Source organism: Zootoca vivipara, chromosome 7 (assembly GCF_965207765.1).
Source record: "Zootoca vivipara chromosome 7, rZooViv2.hap1.1, whole genome shotgun sequence".
In the NCBI taxonomy this organism is placed as follows: Eukaryota; Metazoa; Chordata; class Lepidosauria; order Squamata; family Lacertidae; genus Zootoca; species Zootoca vivipara.
In genome coordinates, this window is record NC_142590.1 from 44189112 (window position 1) to 44214339 (window position 25228).

A 25228-nucleotide genomic window follows, 5' to 3' on the forward strand; every position below is an offset into this window, starting at 1 on the left:
TTTAACAATTCCTTGAAGCTTTTCTTACTATCAGATATGAATTTTTAGTGGAAAAATTCAATTGCAAAACAAACCATACTGCTCTGGTTATTTTTAGAGGAGTAAATCAATGGCCACATATACTTTGACAAACCAAATGTCAGTAAAATATTAAATCAGTGTCACCTGCCAACGATGCAGCATACAGGTATGTTTTAAATGTTTCTAGATGACACATTTCAGCTTCAAAACCTAATGTCCAATCCTCCCCCCATATTTGCCATAGCAACATGTATTAATTTATTCCCGCATCCTAGAATATCCACAGAAATCTTTATCATAGTACTTTGTCACAGAAATCAAGCCTGGAAAGTGCATCACCTAGAGAATCATTCAACCAACCTGGTATCCACAAGATGTTTTGGATTACTATCATTCGAAACTTTCGGAGAACACCAGTTTGGCAAAGATTGCCCAACTTAACATTTATGTCCAACCAACTTAGAGCTTTTTTTGGGCTCACCATTAAAAAGACCATACATAATTAGATCAACATAAAAGACATCCTCCATCAGCACCTTGTAGATTCAACTCCCAAAGGATTTGTTTCCAACTTCTGGTGATAGTAAGTTTATATTAATCAGACAACCTTCAACTGACATTGTTGAACAGCACGCGCACACACACACACACACACACACACACACACAAACGTTATAATTCAGGAGGTTCTTTGAGCCAGCAGAAGGCACTTTCAATCAAGCTTAATGCCCTGTCCACTTGTGCCAGTTCCTAGCTCCCACTGCAGTCCCTATGCTATATGCCAAGGGTAGGGAACCCAAGGCCCGTGGGTCGGATGCAGCCCAATCGCCTCCTCAATCCGGCCCACGGAAGGTCTGGGAATCAGCATGTTTTTGCATGAGTAGAATTTGTCCTTTTATTTAAAATGCATCTCTGGGTTATTTGTGGGGCCTGCCTGGCGTTTTTACATGAGTAGAATGTATGCTTTTATTTAAAATGCATCACTGGGTTATTTGTGGTGGAACATAGGAAATTGTTCAAAAATTTTCCCCCAAAATATAGTCCGGCCCACCACATGGTCTGAGGGACGGTGGACCGGCCCACAGCTGAAAAAGGTTGCTGACCCCTGCTATATGCCATGGGTAGGCAACCTAAGGCCCGGGGGCTGGATGTGGTCCAATCGCCTTCTAAATCCGGCTCACAGATGGTCCAGGAATCAGCGTGTTTTTACATGGGTAGAATGTGTCCTTTTATTTAAAAGGCATCTCTGGGTTATTTGTGGGGGCTGCCTGGTGTTTTTAAATGAGTAGAATGTGTGCGTGCATTTATTTATTTATTTATTTATTTATTTATTTATTTATTTATTTATTTATTTATGGCATAGGAATTCATTCTTTTTTCTCTCTCCAAAATATAGTCTGCCTCCCCACAAGGTCTGAGACCGCCTGCTGAAAACGTTTGCTGAACCCTGCTATATGCATTCCAAAGTGACCTCAACCCTTAGTGATTTTTTTTGGGGGGTGCAGCAGAAGGGGGGAAACAGGAAAGTAAGTTCTGCTCATACTTTTCTACATCCAAACCAAGGTCCATCTGTGAAGTTTAATATTTTCATGCTGTATTGTATCAGTGATGGGGAGAGAGAATTCTCTCTTTTAACCCAAATTTTATTTTCACTGCATCTATTTTAATGTATGTTATAAGACAACTAATAGTCAGAAACATGACCTTGCTTGGTATGTATTGGTCTCAAACACAAGGGAATTCCTCACAAACTGGGTTTCATTGCTAGTTACACTTTGAAAAGCCAGTACATGAGATCTATATAAACGACTCTGCAAAGAATAGGTGGTATCTCATAATGAAAGCCTCTAATTTTCTTAGCTAACAAATAGAGATTTCTTGGTACTAGATAGCTTGTATTGCAAAAACTAGTCAAAACTATTTTACAAAGGGGGGGCGCTTTGCCAGAATACAAAAAGACAACAGCAATAGTGCTGCAGAGAACAAATATATTGATGTTATCTACTTTCTACTCCTAAAGATGAGCCATTTGAAGACTTAAGGTTCCATAATTTCCGAGCACTGTCAAAATGCCTCACAAGGCTTTTAGTAAATGGCAAAGGTGCAGCTGAAACTGCACTCTATGTTCCAATTCTATCCTAAGTCAATGTTTTTTCTTACTTCTGGCTGAAGAAAACTGCAGCCATCAAAGCTATTACCCTGTCTACCTGCTTCAAATGTCAAGAGGGTCTGCAGTGCACAGTCTCTAAAAACAAAATATGGAAGACAATATTTTTCAACTAGCCATGTGCTGATATAAAGCAAGCATAAAAGTTAAACAGAAGTTTTCACAAAATCACTAATTTTCAATTATTCAGACCACAGGGTTAGAACTGTAGACCAGGTTTGCTCTGGTCACTTCCTTTTTCTTTACATTCATCTTGTGCACTGATCAACATGTTTTATAGTACAAATTATGGGTTGTATCCAGTGATAGTCCTACTCAGAGCAGACCCATTAAAATTAATGGGCATAGTTATCTCAGGTCCATTAATTTCAATGGGTTTATTCTGAGTAGAACTTAGTTGGATACAACCCTGTATCAGCCAAGGTCCCTAAACTGGTACATTATAGTTGCCGATATATGCCTGCTAACAAGAGGTTATTCCCTAGGCTAGACCAAAATCTATCCTATCCTAAACAAAACATACATTTTGAACCAATGTGAAAAAATTCTCATACAGAACTATTAACTCTGTTTTTGCTTTCCACAGACAACAAGTGTACCATGTGTCCATGCGCCCTGTTCTTTAAAAGGATCACAAGGGAGGCTCGCAGCGTGAACAGCAACAGTAATAAAAGTGCTCCCAGCTGTTCCTCTGTGATTACCAACCTACTTGCTCCAGGCAGCCTCCTACAACTCTACAAACTTCATTACATTTATGAAGGCATATCCAGCATCAAGATGGAGCCATCGGAACCACCAGGGCTGCTACTCTGGTTATCTGCCACACAACTGGGCAAGAAGGCTGGCAACACCACCCATGTGTCTTTCTTCCAGAACTCTCTCCATCTCTGATGCTGTTCAATAAAAACTGTCACTTTGCCATAGATTTGTTACTAAGTGACTAGCAGACACAAATTCCTTTCTTCCATTCTAGCTCAATATTACTTCAGCTGGCCTCAGGATGGGACACTTATTGCAACCAGAAAGGGAACTTTTGCAACAAGAACTCTTGTTCCAGAGAGTGTATGGAGGCAGGCCTCTGAGACCAAATGTACCGTATTTACTCGAGTAATGCACCATCAAATCTAATACGCACCTTAATTTTCACAATTTGGCCAAAAAAGGTAATCAAGTAATTTGGCCAAAAAAGGTAATCAAGTAAATATGGCATCTTAGAGTAGATTCTCATGCTCCTCCCCTATGTTGCCAAGAGTCTGGAAATCTTTGTTTCCAAATTTGCATCAATACAGTTTGTGTGTTTCTCAAACTGAGACACTGTGGTTAATTTTGAATATACTGGTAGTTTGTTTGAAGAAAATCAACTTCGTTTAGGTTCTGGAGGCAACCCTTCGGTCTTTACCTGTTATTCTCTTCCTATACTAATGTAGACCTTTATCATAGACCAGTGGTTCCCAACAGGTGGTCCGCGGACCCCCAGGGGTCCGCGAGCTATGCCAGAGGGGTCCGCAAGATGCTATTAGAATAAAAAATATATTAAATATATTTCGTATGATAACAGATTTTTTGTTTTGGCCGCTTCCTGCATAAGCAGAGTCTAGCGCCAAACTAGAATTAGATAGAGGCAGTAGTTCTGCTGTATGCCGTTAGGTGGCGCTTTACAAACACTACTGTTTTGCAAAGAGGCAGCACGCGCATTCTACTAACGCTCGCCTCCCCAAGATGCTTTGCATGCGTCGGCTTCATTTGTGTGCTACTGCGCAGGTACCCTGTCTTCTCCATTCCCCTCCCTCCTCCCTGGCGCGCACTGCCTCTTTGCAAAACAGTAGTGTTTGTAAACAAAGCGTTGTTTTTCGCGGAAGCTACAGTTCGCGTAGTTAAAAATGGACCATTGGTTAAAAAGCGGTTCATCTCATTAAGAACTGAAAATTAAAACTAACTGTATACTGATGGAGTACTCTGTTGTAACTGTAAAAAAGTATAAATATAAAATATAAAAAGACTCTTAATTTGGCTCTCACTTTTTAATTTTAGGATTAGGAATTAATGGGGGTCCTTGTCACAATAGCGGCTCGATGAGAGGTCCTCGAGAAAAAATTTTTGGGAACCCCTGTCATAGACCTTTAATGTTAATTCAGTCCATCTAGACCTTAATATCAACAAATGCTTCCCAAATCAGTAGGCAGCGACCAACAACTCAAGCTGCTTTGTATCTGCATGGACACAAAATCAAACATGCCCATGTGAAAAAAAATGTCCAAAATATTTATTGGGAACGTTCCTTCCTTAGCCTGAGCTTCTAATCTAGGTATCCCACAAACAATTTATTCTGTTTCTACTTGAAAATTAAAGATCTGTATTCCATGCAACTTTGCCCCATAGCTCATAGAAAAGAACTCTTCAGCCGAGCTTGCAATCTGCTATTTGTGACCACCCTCCCGACCCTAAAATCAAGTCCATTAATAACAGTTCCTGCTTTAACACAAAGTGTGGAAGCACTGCAATCATCTGGAAGGAGGGTTGCAGAGAAGCAGGGGTCAGGCAACCTCCATCATGCATGGATACAGCTTCATGCAAGAGCCCCTCCCCCAGCTACCATCACTGAATACTAGATGGAGAAGAATCCAAACTTCTTCATTGTGTTTACAATAGCTCAACTTTGTAACTAGGGCCTAAGTTTGTTTTTTGTCTCCTCCCTCCAAAGTCCTTTTTCCTTTTGTGTTGTATTTTTCTCAGACAGTAAACCTAAGTGCAGGGACTCTCATATTTATAGCGTATACTGGAAGCCTTTGTCAGTGGAGTAAAATTCTTTAACTAAATAAAATTAAAATTTTCTCTTTTCTCCAACAGCAGCCTTAGGCATTGTTTTGACACCTCTATTTCCTCCTAGGTTAGGGGTAGGCAACCTAAGGCCCGTGGGCCAGATGCAGCCCAATCGCCTTCTAAATCTGGCCCGTGGACGGTCCGAGAATCAGTGCATTTTTACATGAGTAGAATGTGTCCTTTTATTTAAAATGCATCTCTGGGTTATTTGTGGGCCATAGGAATTTGTTCATTTCCCCCCCCCCAAAAAAAATAGTCTGGCCCACCAAATGGTCTGAGGGACAGTGGACCAGCCCACAGCTAAAAAAGGTTCCTGACCCCTGTCCTAGGTAAACAAACTATGTACTGTAACTCATGTGCCTACTCGTTTTTATTTTAAGGACCTTACATGTTGCATTTTAGGTTGCATTATTTTATATGTACCACACCCTGGGACCATGTAGTGAAGGGAAGACTATATACGTGAAAATAATACATACAATAAAACTACTGTTGTAAGCAAACAGCATATACACACACACACACACACACACACACACAGAGGTTATGTTTATATACAGACTGTGGTTATTAATATACATAATAATAATAAAGTAAAACAGACTTTGTTACACAAACATAGAAAAAGATACTAAGTGACTGAAGTAAATACTCTCATCTTCCTAACACAAGGAAGAAAGACTGCAAAAGATGCTTTGTAACATTCACTGCTTTAAAATTTATAAATGATTGAAGTTAGAAATCAATAACAAGCAACAGCAGATAGACAAATGATGTAGCAAGTGAAAAGGCACCTGAGGGTACCTATAACTGGCAAGGAAGAAAATGTGCTAATTGAAACAAGTAGGGTTCAATCCACAGAATTTCTTCTCTGCAGCCAAGAGATGGTACAGCTATTAAGTACAAAACCTGAATGTTCTTTTTGGAGCTATTAAGAAAAATATTTTTGCATTAATATTTTTAAACAGTATATGATTAGAAGCATCTTTAATACTACTACAGGTGTGTTTAAGAACTTAAAAAAAATATTGTTAAATGCACATTCTACATTCAAGAGTATCATTCCTTCCCACTCTGATTAACATCTTAGATTCAAATGGTCTGGAAAAATCAAATCAACGTCTATATGGATATTTCTGCTACCATGATAGAACAATCTGTCTCACAGACAAAGCACTGCACATCAGTATACGTAACAAGGTAAAGCTCAATTATCAAGCCTATCATAATTTAAAATGTGACATATTTATCCTTAAAGCTAGGCAATGTGGAAAGGGACTCTAGAACAGCTGCTCCTCACCAATTTAAGCACTCATTTGTTTTACGCTGACCTAGAAATCAGCATCATCCTAACCAAAAGCCAATTAGATAATGGTCTTTTTTCAGCTTGTAGAATAGTAATTTAACAGCTTTAGTACTGTAAAGCAAATCAATAAATCACAGGTGTTTAGGCTGGTTTTTCCTTACTATGGATACAAAACACCCTAAAGAAAAAATGTAAGTGTCTCCTTGCTGTATTCAAATTCATTACATGGACTGGCTGTCCATGTATTACAATTAGGACACCATCTTACCAGAGTCACACACATAAAACGTAAAAGCTGTTCTACATAGAACTGAAAATTCATGTTCAAGAAGATTTGTAACATTCAGGGCTATAATATATTAAAACTATATTAAGATTGACCTATGATCCACAAAGTCCATTAAAACCTATACACTGATTGTAGGAACTTTCCAGGAGCCCAGAAACAGAAATATTTCCCAATCCTGTTTCCCAAGATCCTTTTAACTGGAGATGCAAGGAAAAAAGCATGTGCAATGAAGGGCAATTATATTATATTATATTATATTATATTATATTATATTATATTATATTATATTATATTATATTGAATAGGTGCAGAAAAACAAAACAAAAATGATTATGGGTTTGGGTCTGGGCCACATGGGGATTTTAGAAATGCAGGGGGAGAACATGATACTAGAGAGCTTGGAGCCATCCAATGAAGCTGATTGTTGGAAGATTCAGGACAGAAAAAGGAAGGCACTTCTACACAGTGCACAATTAAACTATGGAATCTGCTATCACAAGATGTGGTGATGGTAATAAACTTGGACAGCTTTAAAATGAGATTAGATAAAATCCAATAATTCTATCAATGGTTACTAGTCATGATGGTCATGCAACACCAGCAGCATCAAAAGCAGTATGCCTCTGAGTACCAGTTGCTGGGGAACACAAGTTGGAAGAGGACTGTTGCCAGCAGCTCACAGGCATGTGGTTGGTCACATTGGTTGAAGATGCTGAACTAGGCCTTTGGCTGCTCTTATATTATTATGCTCTACTATAAAGTAAAACTTGCTTAACCAAGAATACATTACCTCACGTCTTTTGCAACTCTCACTGCCTGTGATCAACTTCTATAGCAGGCACGTCCAACAGGTAAATCGTGATCTACTGGTAGATCACTGGATGCCTGTGGTAGATCAATGGTAGATCACTGGCTCCCCCCAAAGAAGCTCAACAACTTTGGCTCCCCTAAAAAAAAGCTCAATTTTTTTGCCCTGCACCCTCCAAATGGTGTTCTCCGTCTTCCTAAAAAAAGCTCAACAACAACTTTGATCTGAATGCCTTAAAAAAGGGCCTTCCTCCTCCCCAAATAAGCTCAACAACTTTGACCTGAACCCCAAAAAGGGGGTAGATCACTGCCAGTTTTTAACTCTGTAAGTAGATCGCAGTCTCTTGGGAGTTTGGCCACCCCTGTTCTATAGCAATAGTCGGCATCCAAATAATGCAGACATCCATGCTGAGGCAGCAGCAAGTCACATCTCCTGTAGAGCCACCTCCCAGCTATCTCAAAGGCAAATGAAATAAAGGAGCACAAGACCCTGTGTTGGAAAATCCAACAAAGCTGGGAAATGGGATAGGAAGAACTGACACTGCTGAACAAGTGGACGGTCCCCCCCTCCCCCCATTTTTGAAGTTCCATCAAAAGGGGAAATGGCTGGGGAGGAATGGGTTGGGAAGGAACAGTGATTGGGTGTGGAAAGAAAGAGTTCAGCAACTGCTCCAGCAGCCCGCCATTCTTCACAGGAATTCAGCACAACCTACACATTCTAATATGTTTGACATCCTGCTGTAACTTGTAGTTAAAGCCTAAGCATAGCTACAAGCAGGTCAAAAGTCAGCCCGCACCCACTGTACACCTCCACAGTTGTACCTCCTCTGACTGCTTTTGTACTATCCATTAAAGCCCTTAATGGCTTAAGCATGGCAGCACAGGAGCTGCCTTTTCCTGTATGTCCTCTATGCGCACTCCAATCATCATCTGGGGCCCTGCTTCAAATCCCTTGACCTCAAGAGGCGAGGCTGGTGCCAACTAGGAGTAATGTCTTTTCTGCTGTAACACCAACCCTACGGAATTCCTTGCCAACAAGGGTCTATCAGGTAGTTGGTGAAGACCTGGCTTTTTGTGGGGGGGAGGAGCCTTCAATTAATAATATTATTTTGATGCCTCAGTTCTATGTTATTTCTGTGCTGCTGGAACGGTTAAGATTGTTGGTTGGTTAATTTATTAATCTGAGTGTATAGGATTGTGCTTGTTTTATTCTGTTTTCATTACTGCTTCTTAGCAGCCTAGAGTCTCTTTGGAGAACTAAGAGGGATAGGAAAAAGTTTTTTTAAAAAAAAGCTGTTAGAAAGAGCACGGAACTTGTGACATGTCCACATGCCTATACACACACAGTCCTGCTGATAGGACACTAGCCTTGCCAAGGATTCAGGCAACAAATGTTCACAACCGACAGGCAAAGCTCTACGCATTAGAGGGCAAGAGCTGACCTAAGTACGGTACTATAAGTTGTTGTGTGTCAAATGAAGATAAAAGTAGTGGTTCCCAACTGATCAATTAAAACTCAAAGGGAAACTGAACAGAAAATGCAATCATTTGGTACATCTCTTCTGATTACAGCTTTTATGATTCTGTCTACAGAGGATTTTGAAAAGCAAAGGGATGAATTGGGGTAAAGACTTTCATTTTTTCCATTTAAAAATTAGACATTGTGTATAGGCACATATGCTACAAAATTAAAATATTATGTATACAGTGACACATTGCTGCAAAGTGCCAACAGTACATTAGGGCAGCATTTACCTGCAAAATTCTAAGGAAAAAAGAAGTGTGAAAAAAATAAAAGTGAAAAGACGTATTAGGGCCCTCGTATTTATGGGACCGCCTCTCCTGGTATGCCCCGCAGAGGACCTTAAGGTCCATGAATAACCATAGTTTAGAAGTCCTAGGCCCTAAGGAAGTCAGACAATCCTCCAGGGCCTTTTCAGTGCTGGCTCCAACCTGGTGGAATGCTCTGTCCCATGAGACTAGGGCCCTACAGGATTTAACCTCCTTCTGCCAGGCCTGTAAGACAGAGCTATCCCCCCTGGCCTTTAATTTGAACTCAGCCTGATCTTTTATTTCCCTTCCCTTCCCTTCTCTTTCCCCCCTCCCCCTCCCCTTTTATGAAGATTACCTGCTCTGGGACCCCACAGCTAATTCTTCCCCTGGCCTCCTCCTGGTCCAAGTAGGTCTAATTTAGCCAGCTAGACGTGGTGATTATCTAATGTTTATTGGATGGATTTTCCCCAAACTGATTCTTGAACTTGAATTTTATTGTTATTCATGCTTTTACACTGTATTTTATGCTGCTTTTATGTTGTATTACAATTAAGTATTTTAAATTTGTTGTTAGCTGCCCTGAGCCCAGGTTTTTGAACCGGGAAGGGCGGGGTATAAATAAATAAAAGTTGTTGTTGTTGTTAAAATGCCAACAAGATTTAATACTTTTCCTTAGAGAACTTTAGCAACATTTCTAGTCAGAGAAGCTTGAAGAAAATGCTTACGACTCTTAAAATTGGTTTTTTATTACAGTACTGTATTTAAAATCAACATTTTGCTTTATAAGTACCGATTCTGGCTTTGTCGAACATATGCAGCTAGTAGTACAAGGACCTGATCACTCCAGCTGTCTTAAAGATTCTGCTGGCAAGAGAGGATTTGTGACAAATCCCAGCATGCTGTAACTTTCCCAATTACATTAATAACTTATGCAAATGAACTGTGGCCTCCAGCTCATTGCAAACTGCCAATGTGTCCTTCACACTGTGAGTTGTACTAGTATGTTCTGTGTTCACTAATCAATTCCAAAATCCTGCAAGCACTACAAAAATATAAAATTTTAAAATCCAATGTAAGGAGCTAAAAGAATTCAACTAAACAGAGTCAGCACAACAAGTCCTACTAGAGCAATGGTGTCCCCTGCAGCTCCCCAGCTCCCCACCTAAATAAGCTCTGGTGAGAGAAGAGATTGTTTCATCTGGCAAGCAGAAATGTTTGCACTGACAGAATAATCATAATACCACAACACTGAATTCCTCTTTAAGTTATAATATCTTACCATGTTCCTTTTTTGTGTATTCCTACACCAAACATGAACAAATTGAATCAAACACATTATCCATATACAGTGGTGCCTCGCTAGACGAATTTAATTCGTTCCACGGGTCTTTTCTTATAACGAAAAAATTCGTCTAGCGAGTCCCATAGGAATGCATTGAATTTTTTCCGCATTGTTTTTTGCCCATAGGAACGCATTAATTGAATTTCAATGCATTCCTATGGGAAACCGCGATTCGCTAGACGAATTTTCATTCGTCTAGCGAGGCAACCTCCGCTCAAAAAATCCTTTCGTTAAGCGGAAATTTCGTTAAGCAGGGCATTCGTTAAGCAAGGCACCACTGTAGTGACTTACTTGAATGATAAGAAATGGTATTCTGAGATGTCATTGCATGCAGTGAACTAAATCAACACTGACTTTTTTAAAAAAAAGTGTACATTCCATTTTATTTATTCCAAAACATATAGGAAACCTGTCATTTTGTTACCTGCACATTTGGAATGCAATGTGTAATTCAAAACCATTTTGATAAAATATTTGAAGCAAGAACTGTCGAGACCAAACAAAATAAAGCTATAATACAAATATTAATTTGTTTAAGAATATGCCAGACCTTAAAAAGGTAAAGGTAAAGGACCACTGACAGTTAAGTCCAGTCGCAGACGACTCTGGGATTGCACCGCTCACCTCACTTTACAGGCCGAAGGAGCTGGCATTTGTCCACAGACAATTGTTCCGTGTCATGTGGCCAGCATGACTAAGCCGCTTCTGGCGAAACCAGAGCAGCCGGAGCGGTACCTATTTATCTACTTTCACCTTTTTGCATGCTTTCAAACTGCTAGGTTGGCAGGAGCTGGGACCGAGCAACGGGAGCTCACCCTGTCGCAGGGATTCGAACTGCCGACCTTCTGATCGGCAAGCCCAAGCGACCACAGCACCACCTGCATCCACATTTATTCAGTATGAAGCTTAAAGTAAAGCAACTGATTATTTTTTTTGCTGAGGCAGGTGGGGGAGAGGAATACATTTGAAATATTCTTGGCAGAGTTTCATGAAAACAAAAAAAATTCTGAAAGTTAATAGTCAGGTAATTACCAAATTGGCAGTGTTGTCAATTTTCAGCTAATATTGATCTTTAATCTTAAGAGCTAGCTGAAAATGCTCAGCATTATTCAATAATGGCAGAGATCCTGAGGCATAACTACGGTAAATACTTATAAATATATATTAACAATGCAATCCTATATATGTCCACTCAGACGTAAGCCCCCCTGATTTTGGTATACGTATAGGGCGGCAGCCTTAAGTAGCATATAGGCACTGGCAGCATTTGCTAAATCTTTAACAACTTTCAGGAGGTCTGAAAGTACCAAGCAGAGTTCTCACAGAATTCTGTTGCATAAACTCAACTTGGAGTCTGGAGGCTAAGCAAATGTTATAACCATGGTCTGTCAATTCAGATATCACATCAAATAATGGCCTGCAAACCCGCTTCAAATAATGGCTTTTTATTCTGGATTGCTGGGCCTGCAAATTGCATACTAGGGTATACTTAAACACAGCAAACTAGCACTACAACTTAAGAAAAAATTAATCAAAGAAATATTGCAGTCCTATGTATGTTTACTCAGAAGTAAAACTATACAGTTCAAAGATGCTTACTCCTGTGTAAGGACTGAGGACTACATCAGTGTACTGATTAAATTTGCATAAGAATCAAAGATTTCAGCAGAAAATTATTTAGGCATATTTTTCAGCGGGGGGGGGGGGAGGACAGCTGCTTTTAAAGATTTTTATAGCATCAGAAAAAAATAAATACTACCAAAAATGGAAGAATATATTTAGCTTTCATTCTGCATTCAGCCATAATCAACTAAAGCTGCAATCTTGTGCACACTTCCTAGGAGTATGGCCCCATTAAATAGAGAGGGATTTACTTCCAAGTAAAGACACAGGATACAACTGCACAGCTGCAGCTCCAGTGAAAAGGGTATTTATTTATAATTGCATCATTTGATATTTTAACAAAAATGCTCCACTGACAAGAAATTTTCATCTCACTATAGGAAAGGGAACACAGGGCAGGAACTGTGCTTTCAAAAAACACACACCATATGCTTGGGGTGGGGTGGGGATGTTGGCAATGGGCTCCCATGAGCCTATCTGACAGAGTGGGAGTAGCAAGAAACTAGCAGATTCCAGCTAGGCCTAGGAGGTCAAACCCCAATTCTGTAAGATCTACCGTGTATGGCTGCTTTACAGCCATTTCCTGGAAGGTTAAAGGTCACTGTTCTGTTTCTCAGAAACCACGAAAGCCTGTTTTTGAAAGGAGTGGAACTATGAGCAGCCCACAAGCTGATCATTATAAAAAACTTTGTAACATCAAAATTTTAATGCCCAGGTTTCCCTCTTTCTTCCCCATCCCTTTTTCCTTTTGTGTCATTTCTGTTCAGATGTAAATCTGAGAGAAAGGAACTGTATTGTTTTTAATAATCTGTAAGCTGCAGAGTATGAATGCTTTGAATGAATGTAAGTGCTCTCAGGCTAAAAAATCCAAAGCTATTCCTTTTATCCTCACAACCATCCCTCGGAAGGTAGTGGAACTCTCTTTCCTTGGGGGTTTTTAAGCAGAAGCTGGATGGTCATCCGTCGTGGATGTTTTAGTTGAGATTCTTGCATTGCACAGGGTTGAACTAAATGACCCTCAGGGTTCCTTCCAACTCTACAATTGTATGATTCTATGGATGCGTGAAAAAGGCTATTGTGACTTAATAATAAAATATCACTGTACTTTTCAGAACTAAACACAGCAATGAGTTATACTAATTTAGATCTATTGAGGTCCACCAAAACTACTAATAAATTTTGAGTTCCAAAAGTTGTTATTTTTATTTTTAGGTTGCAATCCTAAATACACCTACTAGGGAGTAAGCCCCAGTGAACACTAATATGTATAGGAAAGCACTGTTGCACACCCAAAATGAAATTCCCCAACTGATATTTGGTCCACAAATATGGTCAACAACAAGTTCAAGGGCAAGTGTCATAAAATTTGAATTAGGCCTCATAAACTAGCAATGCAGAATCAGTTCATTTTATATTACTTACATAAGTTACAACTCGTTTCAGAGAAAGAAGGAATTTAAGAGTCAACAGGGACCTTAACTTTTCCGAACTGCTTCCTGATGTTTCCATATTACTGTACTAATTCTTCAGAATAGCAAAAAGAATATTGAATTTCTGTAACACAGCAAACCGGAATGTCAGGAGTGGAACAGGCTCTTTTTTAAAAAAGCTGTTCAACAGGACATCAAGGGCGAGAGATTAAAGCTTCCAAAATAAAAAAAAAAGAGCAAGCTGAAATCAGGCTCACAAGATACTCATGCTTTGAGGAGACGGATTTCAACCCACTGACCTAACATTCTGAATCCTTCTTTATGAAATACTTTCATGTTAGAATAATAAGAATCATGCTTGCCAAGCACTCTCCAGCAGTTTCTCACTTTACACTCACAATAGGGCTGCTGTCAGAAAGAAAGCAGAGTCTGCGTGCCAAAATCAATTCAACAAGCTCTTGGATAAAAAAACAAAAAACACAGCATTTGAGGATAATGAGAACTGCAATCATTCCAGCTGACAGCAGATGACTACCAATTATCATAAGGCAAGTTCCATGCATTTACATTTGGTTGAGTAGCCCTAACCTGACATGCTTCAAAATATATGGCAAGCATTCAAGTTCTTTTAGAAATTTCGTGTTAGCTGTTGAGGACATCCAGAAACGGAAGAGGCTTATTTAAAGACTAAACCACACTTTGCAAAAGAAGTTAACATTTCTACCACAAAACAGGGCAGTGATGAATACTGTGCTAAATGTAATGTGTGCCAACATAACATCTTTCACCAAATCTAACTGCTTAATAATCAACTGAATGTACAAGCATTCTGCATGTGTATACAGGGTGGGTGCCTCCTGCAAATTACTATTCCTTCCAGAGCTATTTACTAGTTAACACAGAATAATAAACTATCAGCTACTGCCACACTCTGGGTATAGCCTGCTACTGTGCATAATTATCTTCCCTATAATTATCATCATACAAATAACTGTGTGCAGAATCGCCTCTTAAAGTATATTCATTTTAAACATTTGTACTAAAAGGCACTGAAGAGTAATTTACTTTTTTTGTACTCAAGATAATTACCCTTCCATAACCATTGCTCATCACAAAGAGCTGAGGATGTCCTTGAAAACAGCAAATTTGGCTCAAATATTTTGACCAGAGATGCAGTTGTTCCTTAAAACTAGAACATAGATGTTGAGAATACTGTCTCCCTATCCAGTTTCCCTCAAATTGTCACCCCAACTATCTATCTATCTATCTATCTATCTATCTAGAGTACAAGCTTTACAATCTGTCTGCTGAGACTGTGTTTTACTAGAACTAATGGCCAGCATTTTATTGTAAGTTAATTTTAATTATTTTGTCATATACCAACAACTGCCCTGTGCTGAAGAATATGAAAATTTTAATATTGAACCATCTACTAGCTACTGTATATTTTGCAATTGTGTTTGTCCTCTATGCATAGGGACAACTCTAAAGATACTTAACCATCATTTTGCATGATATTTTCAATCAAGGAGCAGGTTATTGTCTATGCTGGGATACAACTGGACAACATTTTGAACCAGAATGGTTGTAGTTTTGCTTTTTAAAGAAGTAACTGTGCATCAAAGAACTATAGCCACAGTAAGTTGATTCAAGCTATATTTAGGTGAGTCGCAATGTGCTTTTCCCAACACATACCACCCTCTGAAAATGCTTAACATGGTGTGGAATACAGCTCACCTTAAGCGCCTCCAAGCCAAGCACCCGCAATTCTTACAGCTTCTCGAAGGAGAAGCAATTGATTTACTAACAGAAGTTTCAATTAACTTTGGACATTCTTATATAATCTGGGAATGCCAGGTAAGTACTAAGAGAAGGTCAAAGAACTCGCCATATAAAAAATTCTTCTTGCCAGGACATGACAGGCAACATGATATAAGGAACCTCTACTTACAACCACCTTACAATCTTATACCTTACAGCTTACAATCACAGATGTTCCAAGTTGTGACCATGGCAAACCTGGAAGTAACAGGCGGGTTTGCCACAGTTCGTGCATGTGCAGGGGCAGAGATTGTCGTTCGCGCCTGCGCAGAAGCGCGCAATTGCCGCCCGAGCCTGTGCACAATGGTGCCCCTCCCAGCGACCTGTTTTGCCATAAGGACGGGCCTCCGGAACAGACTGTGGTTGTGAGTAGAGGTTCCACTGTATTATATCTCAACAGAAGAGAAGTACAACAGAATAGATAGCTATTTTCACCTGGTAATTCAGTTGACCAACTCTGATTCTCACCAAACATATATCGATACAAAGCTGTCAATAAGATATCTGTGTCGAGGTCATAAAGCACCACCTATGGAATTGATGCTGAATTCTCCACCACCGCTAGTGGAAGGAGAAACTGAAGGCATTTGGGAGCTTGTAGTTACACTTGACAGGCATCACTTCCTAAAACTGTCAAACCAACATAGCCTTCATTTTAAATTAAGCAATGGGGACTATCACCTTGTACATTAGCTATTTAAGAAGCTGCAAGCTTTGTCCATACTGAGTAAATGAATTTCTTTAATGAAAGGTCTTGCTGCTTCAAAACCTAGCAACTTAAGAAAGCCGAAACCCAGATTGTCAACTAGGTGATCAAAACCAGTGACTCTCTAACTCAAAGCCAATAGTTTACATGACCAGGAAAACTTGCTCAATTTCAAAATCTTGGCTTTCGCTTCTGATTTGTTAGGAGAGAAACAAGCCACAAGCACTGGTTCATAGGTAACACTTAGCCAGTGCTGTGGTTTGTTTCCTCCTAATTCGGAAATGGGAGAAGCAGAGTAGGTGTGATTTCAGCAGTATGTACCAAATGCTGTTTGATCTCAGTAAGTCAAGGTTTGTTTCTTACCGCAGCTCACCATTATATACAAAGGGAACAAAAGTTGCCTTTCACACAGGTTTCTTCCTCCCGGACCAAGCAATTTGATTTCATTTTTTCTTTGAAATGTTATGAAAAAGAGTGAGGAAAACTGTAAAATCGAATTGTGTTGTTGTTGCTATGTTCCTGGCTTGTGAAGTGGCTAGTATCAGCTGATGCTAAGGGCATTGGTTAAGTGGAATGCGTGCAATTTCGCAATTTCAAATAGGTGAGAAATAAATGGGTCTTTATTATGTTAAGGTTTTTATGTGAAAAAGCATGCAAGCGAAATATTAAAGAAGGAAAACGAACAAGTCAGAGGATTTTGTACAGACTTCATTCACCCCACCATGGCCAAGACAAACACTTTTCAGTAGTGGACTGCACGCTAGGTCTGATACACAATTATTTTCCTCAGCTGCTTTGTTAGAGTTTAGTAGAAAACAAAAAGCCTACAGGGTCGTTTACAAGGCAGGAATAATAATTAGCCATGCAGGAAAAATATTCCTTATTAAAATGAAAGGGACTCTCAAAGCAAGTGATGTAATCCTTTCTATTCAACCGAGACTTAATTAGACTGTCATTCACACTTTCATAATCTCAAGGATAGACTACTGCCATGTGCTCTACCATGGGCTGTCCTCAGTTGTCTGGAAGCTTCGGCTGGAGCAGAATGCAGCAGCTTCCCTCCTTGTGAAAATTTATCATAGAGAGATCACACACCACCTACAGGCTATGCTACCCCCCTATTATTTTCCAGGCATAAGTCAAGATGCTGGCTGTAACCTACAACATCCTCATACAGCACATACATGACCACATTTTGTCCTTTGTACCATCCTCACAGTAAGGTCAACTCAGCAGCAGCAGCAGCAGCAGCAGCAGCAGCAGCAGCAGCAGCAGCAGCAGCAGCAGCAGCAGCTACTGCCACACTGCTTCTCCCACAACACCAATGATATTGTTGCTGACTGAGATGCTGTGTGGGCAGGGCTGCAGTGAGATTGTGGCTGTGTGGGCACACCAGCAGAGCCAGTCCAAGGCTCACACTGATAATAAGCAGAACAAAATAGAAAAACTGTAAGAACTTTGAGAATAAACTATTCAAGGCAGCTTCTAATACAGGCATCCCCAACCTGCGGCGCTCCAGATGTTTTGGCCTACAGCTCCCATGATCCCTAGCTAACAGGACCAGTAGTCAGGGATGATGGGAATTGTAGTCCAAAACATCTGGAGGGCCAAAGGTTGGGGATGCCTGTTCTAATTAAACACATATGTACTTAAATCATGTATTAGAAGACATAAGCAAATACTGTAATAAAACAGGTAGCCCACCCAAAATCAATATAATATTATCTAAGCATTCCAGTTTTTAACTGCTTATCAGCCTAAGTCATTAAGAACGATGGAAGAAGAATTTTAAAATAATTTTAGCAAGTGAAAGTATGTTTCTCTCCTTCGCCACTGCATTTCCTCTTTCTTTCTGACAGTAAGAGCTGCTTGACAGTGCAGCAGACTCCCACAAAAGTTGGTGGACTCTCCCTTCCTTAGAGGATTTTAAGCAGAGGTTGCATGGCTCTCTCATGTATGATCTAGCAGAGATTCCTGCACTGCAGGGGGTTGGACTAGATGACTCAGAATCCCTTCCAATTCTACAATTTTGTGATTCTATGACAAACATTCTGATGTTCTTCAGTCTTTGGACTTTAAATTGGCATATCTTCCCCAGTAGATGGCACCATAGCATAATGCTTAGACAACTTGTGGTGAATTGCCATGTTCATACTTTAAAATGTCTTTTAATAATACCTATAGGTGCAAAATGTTTTTAAAACCAGACAGAGGGCCTTCTCGGTAGTGGCACCCATCCTGTGGAACGCCCTCCCAGCAGATGTCAAGGCAATAAGTAACTATTTTACTTTTAGAAGACAACTGATGGCGGCCCTGTTTAGGGAAGTTTTTAATGTTTAATGCTGTACTTTTTTAATATTTGGTTGGAAGCCGCCCAGATGGGCGGGGTATAAATAATAAAATTATTATTATTATTATTATTATTATTATTATTATTATTATTAAAATAACTGAGAGTACGGAACCTTTTTCATAAGAATTATACTCAAACTGTTTTCAAAAGCATTAAATGAGTAGGAATTCTATCCTGTGCTATGCATACAAGAGCAGAACAGACTTCTACATGCACAATGGGGCTTCACTTTCTTTTTCTTCCCTGCAGTCCTCTATGACTACTCTGCTTTGCAGCAGATTTTTTTCTGAGGGGGGAAATGGGGGGCTGCAGTGAGAAGAGGAAGGTCAAGTCCCATTATGCAAGTAGAAGTCTGCTCGAACAATGCTGGATTACACCGAGTCTTATATAAACAAGATCTTGCAAGTGACAGCTTAAAGAACGAACAACTTTGTAAATCTTTAAACTGCAAGAAGATTTGCTACTGCAGGCTAACATGCTACCCTCTGGAATAAAAACATGAAGATCCACCCTATTAATAGTGGAGATCAACAATTTAAATCCTATTTTTCATTTAATCCAAAACTGTCAAAGTAAATATAAAAAATATACATACTTGTGTGTGTTTATTTACTTTCGGATACTCAAGTTGTCATTTTATTTTCTATGAACCACTTAGAATACAACGCATTTGTAGAAAATGCAATATATACATGAAGTAGTAAAACAATTATTTTTATTTATACACTCATTCGAAGGCAAAAAAGAATCTGGACCAATAAAAGCTTTTTGGCACTAAAACATTGTGCACACAAAACAACTTCCACAAGCACAATGGAACTTCCCCTCCAACTGCACCCCGCTCCAAATATGATCCAGAGCAGGCATAGGCAACCTCCTGCCCATGGGCTGCATGCGGCCCACGGAGGCCGTTTATCCGGCCCACAAGCCACCCAGTCACCGAGCCGCCCGCTCAGCAAGTCCCCGCACCACGCCACGCTAAACCGGTACCGCGCGGTGTGGGGAGTCACCGAGTGGTGCCAAAAATGGCATCTGCACACGCACAGAAGCAATTTCCAGCTTCTAGGCATGCCCAGATGCTGGAAATCACTTCTGCACAGGTCCAGATATGTGCGGAAGCGATTTCCGTTGCCACGCTGCCCATGCCCAGAAGCTGGAAATCGCTTCTGCGCATATCCAGGCATGCGCAGAAGCGATTTCCACTGCTGCGCTGCCCATGCCCAGAAGCTTCTGCGCAAGTCCGACGCGTGTCCAGCCCATGGACCAGCGTCAGTGGGAATGATCCGGCCCAGGGCCGAAAAACGTTGCAGATGCCTGATCCAATTAGGATACAAAGGGATTTGAAGACTCACTGAAAAAGCAGATGTCCATTCATGCAATGTTTGATTCTTTCCTATAGCCCCAATCATTTAACACTAGTCCATCCAGTGTTCCAAGAAGTACAGCCCCTTATACTGTTACTGTCAATTTACCTATCTTAAATGGCTAAATCATACCTAAATCCCAAAAATTATTATCATTAAGTTTAATAGCCACCAATGAGGCATGCATTATTTAACAGAATGCACCATGAGCACACTAATAAGTACAAGTGTCAGCAAACTCCTGAATACATAATATATTTTCCAGCATGCTAGTGGGTCCACCAAAATTAAATCTGTTCCAAACAGGTCCTTTCGGAGTCTGCGCCCAGCACTAATATCATTTCTAGCAGAATTAGGCAAGCAAACATGGTGCACATAATATTACACACCACGGCAAAACTGGCCTTACAACTCAGTCTCATTGCTGTCTCAAACCTCATTTTCCATAAAGTCTAACCATCACAAAAATATCATTCATGCTGTGAACACATCCATGTGAATGACATGCTCTTAGACATCTAGTAAGTAACCTAAATGGCAGAGCTCTTTACCCACAAGGCTGATTTTGCCTCCTCTCTTATGGCGTTTTACCCTATGGCAAAGCTTTTATTTTGGTGTTTGGACAAGCTTGTGTTTTACTGGATAATTTTCTTTTTAAAATGATTCCTGTTTCTGTACTTCTGTGCTGTATGTACTTATATCTATTTTCATTATATTTTATATCTGAAATATTATTGTATTTTACAGATTTAATTGTTGTAAGCTGCACGTAGAGATTGTATATTAAATAGAAAGAAAGAAGTGGAAAGAGGCATGCCAGGGAGGGCATTATTCACTGCAAAATGGCTAGACTATTGCTACCACCTTGCACAAAAGTATAGGCCTCTTAAATCCTAGACTGCCCAAGAGCTTAATCCAGATTTAATGTGAGGACCAGACCAATTCTTCCAAGATCCAACGGGCATTTAAGGACATTAAGCCAATGACTGTGAAATGTAATCTGGATCTGGTATGAAGGATGTTCATCCCTACAAGCCCCATCCGACAAAAACAGTTTATTTTATTGATTTAATTTATATTCCATCTTACATCCAGGAGTTCAAGGTGGCATATATGGTTTTCCCCCTCCCCATTTTGACTTCACAGCAACTCTGGTCAACCAATGAGCTTCATGGCTGAGACCAGATTGACCACTCTTGGGATTCTTGGGGTTAGTCCATGGGTAGCAACACAAGATGTACATAAATCAAGTATAAATTTGATAATGAGAAGATGAGAGGAACAATCAAAATGGTGTCAGATCTAAAAGCAAGTCATCCTCTTCTTAAAAACAAAAAACAAAACTTTGCTAATGAAATTGTAAAGTGCATCAAAACTTACCAATCCAGCTGTAAGTGAAGGAGCAGACTGTCCCAATGACTGGTTCCTCATGCGGACCAAATTGGATGATTCTCCAGATGGCTGCCATGCTGACTGGCCCACTCCACTGTGCATACTAGTGGATAAAGGAAGCAACTGCTTTCCTTTAACAAAAAAAGCAAAGCAAAACCTTCTTCACTTGGTGGCTCATTAGTTCATTTTACAATAATTTTTACAAAGAGTAACCAAAAATACCTTTTATGCAACAGCCTTAGATAATACATTTTTAACAATCTTTATCCATAACCAAAACAAAGAAATTCTTGCCCAAGTAAATATACAGTTTGAACCTCTCTGAACCATTAATTTGCTTAACTGAAGAAACCTCTAAGCAATTTGATGAATTGCACAAAACTTTACCTGACAATGAGCTGGCCAAACTACCTCTCCGAAGCTTGCAGTCATCTTGACTCAGTTGACGATGGATATTACTTTTGCCAGCTGAACCAGCTATATCAGGGTTACTAAGCTTTCTGCAGCGCAAAGAAATTGGTTCCGCTGCAAGATTCTGAAACAAAAGCCAAAAGAGAACAGAATAAATTTTGATGGGAAAATTACTTATGCATTAACTTCTTGATGTATAACTTCAGACTTATCTTGGTTGTTTACTCAGAAGGAGAAGTCCTAAGTTCAGTGCAACTTATTTCCTAATAAAAATTGCTCAGGATTGCAGCCATAAAATTATCAAGTTATTATTGCAACACAAATTATGGCCAAATTTCCTTAATATGAAAGATGTCACATTGATTGCTTAATTAAACACTTTTAAAAAACCTACTGTTCACTCATCACTCACAGACAAGCTATGATCTGAAGAGACTTTTCAAGAATTATCTAGATTCACAAAATTTCATGGGTTGGATCCAGACTTCACCTTCTATATACAGAAAAGGATTCTTCTGTCCATGGCAGGCTTTTAACCAAGCAGAGGAACCCTATTGGTGGAGAAGGCTCCCAAACTGTTCCAATGGGCACCCCATACACTTTGGAACAGCTAGGTAGCCGTGTTGGTCTGGATCGAAGTAAAATAAAAAAATTCCTTCAGTAGCACCTTAAAGACCAACTAAGTTTTTATTTTGGTATGAGCTTTCGTGTGCATGCACACTTCTTCAGATACAGTGAAATGGAAGTTTCCAGGCACTTATGTAGAGAAGGGGTGGGGAGGCCAAACCCTACGCCAAACCCTACGCCAAAGGATAAATGGACATAAATCTGACATCAGGAACCAGAAGACAGAAAAACCAGTAGGAGAACACTTCAATCTCCCAGGACATTCTATACAAGATCTCAAAGTAGCTGTCTTACTACAAAAGAATTTCAGAAATAGACTGGAAAGAGAAGTTGCTGAATTGCAACTTATCGCCAAGCTCAAAACCATGGAGGGACCTGGTTTGAACAGAGATATCGGGTTCTTATCTCATTATACATGATAAGCGATCTTCAGCCATCTCAACCCTTGCTTTTTCATGCAAAACCATTTGCAGTCGTTTGCGGTCATCAACAGCTATCAGTCAGTCAATCACCCATTTCCACCACCCTTCTGAGTGATCCCCCCTCCCCATCCCCACCCCTCCCCACCCCTTCTCTACATAAGTGCCTGGAAACTTCCATTTCACTGTATCTGAAGAAGTGTGCATGCACACGAAAGCTCATACCAAAATAAAAACTTAGTTGGTCTTTAAGGTGCTACTGAAGGAATTTTTTTATTTTACTTTGGAACAGCGTGTGAGGTGGCTCTGGAGACTAGTGGGAGAGGAATCTGCAAAAATCAGCTCCCTGTGTTCTCCACCAGCAGGATCCTTGGCCAAGCAACGCTCTGGTGATACCGTTAATGGTCTGCATCAAATTCCCTGTGTTTACTACAAGAAAGGTTTAAATCTACTTTCTAATAGAAAAATATTCTACTTGCTCTATTTAGAGAAAAACAAAGCAAAAAACTGTAACTGTAACTATAACTGTAACTATAACCCATTAAGGGAAACAAAGTTAGAATTCCAAGGTATTTTCATGCTAATTTCACACCAGCAACCTTATTAGAAGCAAGATACAATCACAGTCACATTATACTATAAATATGTATTCTTGCTATAAATTCATTAAGATAGATTCATAAAAAGCAGTAAACAAATCCAGTTAGTACCCTACCATTTTAGACATCCATTCATATTATAAATTGACAATAAAGGTTAAATAGCATTTAAAAACATCTCATATAGCATATTTCAGCCAAAGGGACAGCACACATGCTTACAAATACAGTGGTACCTCGGCTTAAGTACACAATTGGTTCCCGGAAGTCTGTACTTAACCTGAAGCGAACTTTCCCACTGAAAGTAATGGAAAGTGGATTATTCCGTTCCAAACGGTCCGCGGAGTACTTAAACTGAAGCGTACTTAACCTGAAGCGAACTTTCCCATTGAAAGTAATGGAAAGTGGATCTGCGGAGTACTTAAACTGAAAATACTCAAACCAAAGTGTACTTAAACCGAGGTACGAATGTACTGCAACTGTACAGCACGAAGTAGTAGACTGATTTCATGACAAATAAGCAACCAAGGCATGCATAGAACACTGCATAGCAGAAAGCAGCCTAGATGGTAACAGACACCAGTGCAGATACCTATAGGAGTAGTAGATAAGTATCATGGACTCTTTTGAATCCACTGTATATAGACATGTTCTCTGATACCACCACCAGTGGCTGCCACACGTTTCTCTAGGAAAATCAATTTGACATAACAAACTTAACTCTTACCCCAAATAAGAACAGCTGACATGAGCTATGTCCCCCACCACCACCATACCAAAAACATTACAACTTCCATCAATCAAATACCCCATATGACAATGTCAACTGTCATGAGCACTAGGCATTTCAAATATATTCAGAGAGGAAAAGGAAGGTAAAAGTGGCACTAAAATGCCTACCTACTTTCCAAGTGAAATCTAAATCTATTACACTATGTACAGTGGGGGGGGGAGTATTTGATCCCCTGCTAAATTTGCCTGTTTGCCCTCTGACTAAGAAATGGCCAGTCCATAATTTTAATGGTAGGTTTATTGTAGCTGTGAGAGACAGAATAACAGGAAAAACCCAAGAAACCTAGAAGATTCAAAGTCACAATTCTGAATTATGTCTCCCCCTGCTCAATTTAAACCACTTAGCATAAGTCATTCCTAGACAGAACATAATATTGCCTGCACCCTTAGAAGAGTAAATAACTGTTTAGCTTCTACTATATCTCAGGAGAATTTAAAATCTATGAATATTTTATCAAAAGCTTTGAATTTTCATTTCTTCCTTTAAATATGTATATAATTAATTAGAAATCAAAAGTACTGTTCATTACTATAAGTTATTAAATTGTGTTTATTTTTATTAACTCACTCTTATATATTTAGTTCCATCATATTTTTAGATATAGTCACACTTATTTAGGTAAACAAATAGGGCCATCACAAAGGGCACACAGACCATAAATACACCACTGTCTGTAAGTTCACAATCTGTCCATAAAAAAAATTGTAAGGTACAGAGTCTCTTTTAAAGCACATGTTAGAATATAGATGCTTCCAAATCTTCCTCCACAGCACATAATGAGAGTTGTAATTCTGTGCATTTTAATAACATATTCTGTCTGTATTATTTAGCTTTTCCCATGCTAAAACAAGAATACACTGAGGCAGATAATTTTAGAAAATTAAAGTTGTATCCAAAGTAGTGCTTTGTAGAGGTTGCATCAGCGCAAGGATTTCTTATTGCACAACATCACATTCTCTCCTTCTCCCACACACCCCCTAGGCATTTTCCCACCCTTCCAGAACAAATGTGGGGAGAATACAGGGTCCACACAGGGGGAGGAGAGGGTAGATCCATTGCAAAATCCTTGCACTAACAGTATGTGTGAACTGGATACCACCTGTTAAAACAAAGTCTGGTGTAGTATTTTATCTACAGTAACTTACATGACACACACACAGCCATC

General features: G+C 39.6%; 1 protein-coding gene across 4 annotated transcripts in view; it reads right to left on the reverse strand.

Moving 5' to 3' along the window:
• The window catches only part of MAST2 (microtubule associated serine/threonine kinase 2), a 155937-nt gene that overhangs the window by 119734 nt on the left and 10975 nt on the right, over positions 1-25228 (reverse strand). For all 4 annotated transcript variants that reach the window (XM_035133526.3, XM_035133527.3, XM_035133525.3 and 1 more), the window contains exons 2-3: positions 21602-21749; positions 21203-21345 (exon numbers count right to left, since the gene is read on the reverse strand). In XM_035133526.3, coding sequence (XP_034989417.2) covers positions 21203-21345; positions 21602-21749 — 291 coding nt within the window. The remainder of the gene's footprint in view (positions 1-21202; positions 21346-21601; positions 21750-25228) is intronic.